This window comes from Pyrus communis, chromosome 2, assembly GCF_041283825.1.
Source record: "Pyrus communis isolate YQ-2024b chromosome 2, ASM4128382v1, whole genome shotgun sequence".
In the NCBI taxonomy this organism is placed as follows: domain Eukaryota; kingdom Viridiplantae; phylum Streptophyta; class Magnoliopsida; order Rosales; family Rosaceae; genus Pyrus; species Pyrus communis.
In genome coordinates this window covers 3,242,025-3,250,086 of record NC_142566.1, presented here as the reverse complement: position 1 = coordinate 3,250,086, position 8,062 = coordinate 3,242,025, and the positions used below count along the sequence as shown (strand labels likewise).

The window sequence follows — 8,062 nt, the reverse complement described above, 5'->3', positions numbered from 1 at the left end:
GGATATAACATATTCCTTCCGGCACCAGTCCAGCCTGCACTTCCGGCCCCAGTCCAGCCTGCACTTCTGGCCCACTAATTGGCACACAATGTTCTTTCTTCTGACACACATTGGCGTTGGACCAAACTTCATTTTGAACAACAACGCTTGTTTGCATATGTCCTTAATGTGTTGGCAAATATACTTGGAATTGAAGTGTTTACCAACCATGAGCATGCTCAGCTTCCCAATATTGTTTTGTTTATTAGAAATTATTCCCCAATGCCTAAAATCTCTCATTCATATTTTAAAGCCAACTTATTTGATTATACCTACCCTCTAACCCACAACAAATTTCCAACATATGTGCCAAAATTCATCACAAGATAAAATTTTCAATAGCGGACAGTCGTGAAATTTAATTTAAGAAAATGAGAAATAGAAAATAGCACACTATATCTCACAGTAGACTTCAAATTAAGCACAGGAAGAAGCAAAATGTGTCGACAAAAGAAGTACAGTTGTGCCTAAGAAATAGGCCAATTACTTACGCAGATTAACTTTTTCTTTTATTCCAGCGAATTAAGCTATACTGTAAACTACGCTGATGGATTCAAAGTTGGCAGAAGGGATAGCATACTGTTCTGTCAACTTGACTATGCCCAGGCATCATGCAGACTAACTAGAGCTACATTATTTCATTAGCATTTTGAATTAAACTTGGTGACTCTTCGACATCATCTTTCGAAAGTCCAGATGACCACGTTGTTTCTGAATCGTCTTCATCATCCACCACTGGCTTCTCTTGTGGATATAGGAAGGGCTTTGGAGGCATTTCAATACATTCAATTTCTCCTTCGAGCATCTCTACTACTTTGTTCATCGAAGTAGGACGGTCACTAGGCTTCATTTGGATGCACCATAGCGCAACTATAAGCATCTTCTTTGTTATTTCCTTTTCCTCTTCAATGGCATTTTCAATTTCCACATCGTTTCCTTTGCTGAATTGGTCATAAACCCATGAAGGAAAGTAAATTTGGCTAGTATGTGCAGCAACTGCATTCAAATTCTTTCTTCTGCCTGCAATTTCCATCAGCAACATTCCAAAACTATAGATGTCTGCTCTGTTAGACACACTTCCAATGTTTTTGTAGAACAACTCAGGGGCAATGTATCCAATAGTTCCTCGTGCTGCAGTCAAGGTTAAGCTGCTATCATCTAATGGACATAGTCTAGCTAGCCCAAAGTCAGAAACCTTAGGAACAAAATTGTCGTCAAGAAGAATGTTGTGAGGCTTGATATCAAAATGAAAAATTTGCATGTCACATCCTCGATGGAGATAGTCAACACCACGAGCTACCCCGAGTGAGATTTCAAATGACATCATGCAAGACAAGGGTATGCTCCCTTCTTTAGGAAATATGTGTCTATCAAGTGATCCGTTTGACATGAACTCATATACAAGAGCACGCTTTGACCCCTCAGCACAATAGCCAATTAGTTGCACCACATTTACATGATGAATCCTTCCTATGGTACCAACTTCATTGATAAAATCTTGTCCATTAGCTTTGGACTTATCCAGCATCTTAATTGCCACAAAGCGGCCGCTACGAAGCTTTCCTTTGTAGACAGAGCCGAAACCTCCTTCACCCAATTTGCTCTTAAATCCTCTGGTCATTTTCTTGATGTCGGAGTAGGAGTACCTTATTGGCATGAGGTTGTTGTGACTTTGCAAGAACTCTTCAATTAGGACATACATTGATAAGTGCCGCCTTTTCCATTTATAGATTAAAAGAACAATCAAACATGAAATGCCGAGTAGAGTTCTTGCTGGAAGGACATACCATACTGTAATGGAAATAATTCAAATTAGAATCAAGAGGGAACTTTGAAGCTGCATGCAACCTTCTCAAATTGAAAATTCGTTGTGCATTTAAAAATAAAAACCAGAAATACTCACTAATGATGTCAAGCCCCAAAGCCATATTAGCTGCAAGAAACAAATTTAAATTAGAGAGATAATTTCAAAGAGTAAACTGTAAGTAAAAAGTGAAAATGATGGGATTTCTCACGTATTAGGATGTTGTAAATGATCATATTCGTTAAGCCTGCATCATATAAGAAACAAAAGTATCGGTTATGTGAAGAATATATATAACAAACAGATTTTTCCATTAGATGATAGCAGGAAACCGATTTTTCCAAATACATATAACAAAATACTTACTACTGCCATAATCGCAATTGACTTTCTTTGTATCGTTGTCGATGTAGCAAGTACTCCAACTATGAGGTCTGCGTTTGCTCTGCAGCCATGAAAGTTCAAACCCATAGACTAGCTCTTTGTGGATGTCTATGTAGGAGACGTTCATGTCCTTTGCACCAGGCCATGATGTCGCAACTGTAAGATCTATTCGGCACAAATCCCTCATATCTGAGGCATTTAAATGACCAATCTTTACAAAACCATGGCCACTTGAGTTACGCATAGGACTAGTGCAAGGTGCAGTATCCACATAGACAGGAGAATTCACTGGGGTTTCACAGGTCATGAAAATTATTGGCTTCGATAGTTCTACGCAATCTGTCTGAGTCTGGAGATAAGGGAAACTCCATCTCGTTTTGCCTGTGATTTGACAAATGCTATATGGATGATGTCTACTAATTTGGCTATCCCATTTATTTTCTGCCAATGAATAATGAGGCAATGAAGAGCAGTCACCCTCACGAAGATTGGCGTCCACAACTCGGATTGTGTAGTTATCATAATTGATTGCCTGGACATAGTATTTTCCTGAACACAAATACAATACAGTTCGATTGTTCTCGCAAGACAGATTATACCTTTGGTCACCGCAGTTGCCTGGGTCATGTTTCAGTCGGAAAGGGTAGCTTATGTTGGGGATGTTTCCACAGGTAGAAGTACAGTGATGACGATCATCCTTAGCACTGCAAACTACACAGAAAAAACCAACAACTAGAAATACTTTGAATAAACTAGCTGTAAGGGGTAACACTCTTCCTGCAGCCATGGTGAGAGAGTGGGAACGTTTCAAACACCCCACGGTCTTAATGTGGTTCTGATTAAAGTCTGAATTCTGAAAAACTAACGTATCTTACCCTCACAAAACGTCGTTACCAGTTAATTATGATGATAATCCTACTTGTAAAGGGTAGTAGTACTCAAGTGATTTGATCAGTCGACATGGACCATCTCCTATTTCCTTTTTTTTTAACATTTACTAGCAAACATGTCCGCGGTTTGCTGCGAGTTTTGAAATCGTAACCGCAATAACACATCTATTTCTAAGTAATTCAAAAATCAATCAAAGTATATGAATCCACACAATAAAATAAGTCTTTTTGTTTGCATCTATATTCTATTGAATTTACATTTAGAGTCTATGCACAACCAAAAACGCAAATTTCTAACTCAAGATGTATAAAATTTAAAAAAATGTTCAGATTCACAATGGCTGAATTATCAATGAAATTTTGAAAAGACATTTAGAAAAGTTCCATGCTGCTTCTCCAAGTCCTCTGAAAAATTAAATTGGATAAAAATTACAAAATACATATAATAGTTGCTAATAATTATAAAATCACAAAACAACCTCCACAATTCCATCTACTTATTTTTCAAAAGTAAAAAACTACATGACACACCTCGATCCCAGTATCATCCCGACACCAGGATGCGCACATGTTGGCCGATACCTGAAGGTGGTGAAAGCCATCATAACATGCTTATGCTAAAAACATGTAAAACATGCATGCAATTTATACCAAAAAAGACAAACATGAATAAGGGTACGTAACTTAAATATTAAACATATGAGATGAACACGTTTAGAGGATACCACTAATCGAGAATAGAGTGAAAGGAAATTCTATAAAAAGGTACGATTACAAAGAAAGGGGTCCTACACCGAGAGGAGGACTCGAAGCTACTGATACGTAAATGCCTCAATGCCGAGATCAAACTCCTCATTCTAAGTCCTGAAGGGGGTGCAAAATATACGGTGAGTGGACCAGAGTTTATAATAATAAGTAATTTTTCTTTTGAACATACTAACCCCAGTTTTGAAAATATAATATAATACTACTTAGTAGGTTTTTTTTGAAAACTTTAGCATGCCATAAAAACATTCATAAATAATAGAACCATGTATTTAAATAGTAGTATTGTAATCGCCCAAAGGCAAATCTGTAAAACGTTCGTAAATCATATAACCATATACTTAAATAGTGGTATCATAGTCACCCAAAGGCAAATCTATCATTGAAGGTGAAGCTGTATGACATTGGGTTACGCCAATGAAGAAATATGGTAGGCCACATGATCACTCAAAGGTGAAGTTGTACAACATTGAGTTATGCCAGTGCAGAATTACATATCATACTGACATTAACCAATCCATCACCCGAAGATGAAGCTGTATGACACTGGGTTACACCAGTGAAGAAATACATATCACATCTTAGTCTCCCAAAGATAAATCCATCACCCAATAGTATGTCATAAAATATCTCAATACGCGTAAATTGAATCATATAACCATAGACAAATACATACTCGTTTGGTGTATGTGTTGTATGATACCAACTACGTAAGCACATAAAACATGAACATTAACTTTCATAGCTAGCTTAGGAGCTCAATAGCTCAACATCATATCATCGGAGCTCAAAAGCTCGAAATATCATATCATAGGATCTCAATAGTTCGAAACATCATATCATAAAATCATGGGAGCGTTCTAGCTTAAAACGTCATCACCATAAATCATATTCATAAATATTTCAATAAAGCATAACATTCTCATAAAAGGTAAATTCAATAATCATAAACATTTCATAAAACGTAAATTTGATAAATCATAAATATATTTGACGAAATGTAAAATCATGAAATCATTACTTTTCATGAATGCAAGCCTAGTATTTTTATAAAATCATGCAATTTAAGAAGGGTTCCGAAAATCCTTGATATGTGTTTCACTTGGAGTCTATGCTACAACCTCCTAGCATGAAGATCAATGCATTTACGAACAATTGTCACTAAACAATTCACAAGTTGCGTCTTAGAATTTTAGTGATAATACACGTAACTTCACGTTGGACATGTCTTCTAGGACAATCCAGATGGGTTCGGGACACGTTGATCAAACGTTAACCGTTGGTTAAAGGTCAACGGTAGGATCAACAACCTGATTGCTTAAATTGGTTTCAAATTCATCCTAGTTTACATTCTTTTTGTGTCTGTAAAATGAAAAACTGTTTTGCAAAACGTTATGTAACAAGCCTTAATGCATGCATGGATTCCAGTTTATGCGAGTAGAACTACACATTCATATTAGCCACACGATTACGAAGAAGGCTCACAATTATTGATGATGATCCTGCTGTAAAGTATAGTACTCATCCCCCAACCACGATAGGAACGGAGTATTCGACATCCACATAAATAGCTTGGGGTGTGCTATCCACACACTCATTTTTACTTCTCACACATCCCTTGTTAATTTCCTTTTATCTTTTTCAATTCATCCAATTCGACAGTAAAAAATAAAAAGAGTATGTGAGAAGTAAAAAAGGATGTGTGAATATCACACCCCCAAATAGCTTTCCTCAGTCCCACACGTTTATGTTTGACTTGTGGTGAGGACCAGATGATTGCAAACTTCATTGTCTACTGTAGAGGTAAGGAAAAGTAGAAGGAAATTAGTTCCCCATACCTTTCATATAAGAAATTTCGTGGATAGAATTTATTTGTCTAAGTTGTAGAATATGGCATTAGTGGGTCAACTTGATTTGGAAGTCTTTTGGATGTAGACAGAATTAAGGGCCATTGAACCTTATCTTCAATTTTTCCTCCTGCATGTACTACCATTGTTGGCATTATCTATTCTAAAGTTGAGGAGTAACAGTCAAATTATCTATTCTAAAGTTGAGGAGTAATTTGATTGTAGCTTAGCTATAGTCAAATTTTTGCCCCTTAATTTTGCTTTATTTACACACTGCTGCCACCAAATCTGTGTTGGGCTGGGGTTTGGGCTCCCCCTTTCTCTTCGTGATCTTCGTTTGGTTTTCGGTAAAAAGCCCGGCGCTTAGTCTGGCCCTCAATGATTTATAGGTTTGCATTTGTTGTCATTCAATGAGGGTTTTAGGGATGGGGGCTTTATGAGAGAGAGAGAGAGAGGGGGCAAGGGTCTCTCAGAACAACTTCAGCGTTACAACGCCTCTAGGGCAACTCACTATTGAATTCCTCAGTGAACAGTAACTGCATTTTGCATCTTCATCCTTAAACTGAATAGCCATGACAATAGGTAATAAAATATTAGTATTTTTTATTTTATAAAATAATAAAAAATAATTTTATTTATTATTTTGGATAAGATTTTTAATCAGTCTCGTTGTACCACGTGTCATTAAATAAGAAATTACAATCCAAAGTATTTAAGAAAATATAAAATTGTGATATAAGTTGGAAGATAATGATAACATATTTATAGAAAAATTAAATCAATTTTTTTTTAATTTAAAATTAATTAAAAAAATCTCTCTCTCCCCAGAACCTCATCTTCCTTCTCCTTGCCGAGAACCTCCACACCCGTTGCAATTGCCTGATACCCTCCCTAACCTCAAATACATTGATCTTTTCAATTCCTTTTCAATTATTCTCAAATCCAGGCCTCATTTTCAATTGCTTTCAAACCTAGAAAATCATGCTATCCCAAACCAAACCCAGAAAATTCCTAAAAATCACCCCATCCCATCCCAAACCCAAACCTAGAAATCTATTTCCAAGTTCAAACCAAATAATTCCGTAAAAAAATATCAAATCAGCTCACATCCCACCTTCCCTTTCTCCTCCACCTATTCCCTCCATCACCAAAACTCCGACTTTTTGAAGCACTATCCGAAGAAGGAGAAGAAGCCGTTTCCAGTGCCCATTGTAGAGTTGAGGCGGCGGCATGTGGGTTTTTCAGTGACAGAGGAGTCGGAGAGAAATAAGAAGAAGGCGCGCGGGAGGTGGAGTGGTCGAAGGTCGGGGATCGAGTGTGGCGGGGTGGTAATGGAGACGAAGCTGGGGAATGAAAGGCCCAAATTGATATATAGATATATATATATATATATATATATATATATATTTTTTTTTTTTTTTTTACATTTTCCCCTTTTTTTTATTAATATATATATTTTTTTATAAATTTTATAACGTGGCCTTGCATCAGCTCGCCTCATGCTCTCGAGCTGTGGATTCTCGCCTCCCCTGAGCCCAATCGCCCGCATAGGCTGGAGCAAGGGGAGGCTATTGGGTGTTTTGGGTCACCTGTCCACCGGGCTAAAGCCACCGGTGGAGTTGCTCAGCACCATTGCTGCAGATAGATTTCACAAGTGGGAGAGAGGGGATGGTCAGAGAAAACCATAAGAGCAACTCCAGCATGTGAAACCTCCCCCAGACAATACATTATGCTATCCACCTAGTGAACAGTAACTGTTCTTAATGAACAGTAATCTACTTTTACATACCATTGAATAATTTTCCCAATTTTATACCAGTAACTCAAAACTAGCTCATGATGATTTCAACCACTTCCACAATCCACATCATTTGTACAGCATAAGGAAAATGATTTAGGTACGTCTCATTTCTCCCTTCTCTCGTACATACCTATCCATATCTGGCATTACCTTCAAATTGAACTAATAAACTAAGTTATAAGCCCCACATGCATAAAGAAACACTTAGCCTTGTTCCAAATGTGGAGATTATATCAGGTAGGCTTATTATTTGTACTCTGTGTTTCAGATCACTTACCAAATGATACTCCTACAGGCTACATTCTCACTATTAAGTGTTAAATTCCAAGAGCGGGAAACGATGGCCACTCTCTGTAATGACTTTGTTCATCTGTATGTTTTCTCCAATTCTACCATGGAGGTGTTAAATATACTAGCACAATAATTCTATCTGATGTAAAGAACCGCATCTTTGTTGTTCATTATCGAACATACACAGCAGAAACCTGCGTTGTTTGACGTATTCTAGTTGTTAGTGTAGGAGAATCTAATT

General features: G+C 37.2%; 1 protein-coding gene across 1 annotated transcript; it reads right to left on the bottom strand.

Annotated features, from left to right (window-relative positions):
* Positions 1–371: 371 nt before the first annotated feature.
* On the bottom strand, positions 372–3,138 carry LOC137748239 (LEAF RUST 10 DISEASE-RESISTANCE LOCUS RECEPTOR-LIKE PROTEIN KINASE-like 2.1). Its single transcript, XM_068488357.2, has 4 exons — positions 2,210–3,138; positions 2,055–2,090; positions 1,943–1,972; positions 372–1,830 (listed from the first exon to the last, which is right to left on the bottom strand). The coding sequence occupies exons 1-4, from the start codon at positions 3,012–3,014 to the stop codon at positions 668–670; spliced, it is 2,034 nt and encodes a 677-aa protein (XP_068344458.1). The 5' UTR covers positions 3,015–3,138; the 3' UTR covers positions 372–667.
* Positions 3,139–8,062: the final 4,924 nt, after the last annotated feature.

What these genes read in the sequence shown, in the direction of transcription:
- LOC137748239 (XM_068488357.2), bottom strand. Translation starts at nt 3,014, where the DNA reads ATGGCTGCAGGAAGAGTGTTACCCCTTACAGCTAGTTTATTCAAAGTA. An exon ending in CAATTGCGATTATGGCAGTA is followed by an intron (nt 2,091 to 2,209) that starts GTAAGTATTTTG and finishes TATATGATGCAG; the next exon opens with GCTTAACGAATATGATCATT. An exon ending in TTTGGGGCTTGACATCATTA is followed by an intron (nt 1,831 to 1,942) that starts GTGAGTATTTCT and finishes TTTCCATTACAG; the next exon opens with TATGGTATGTCCTTCCAGCA.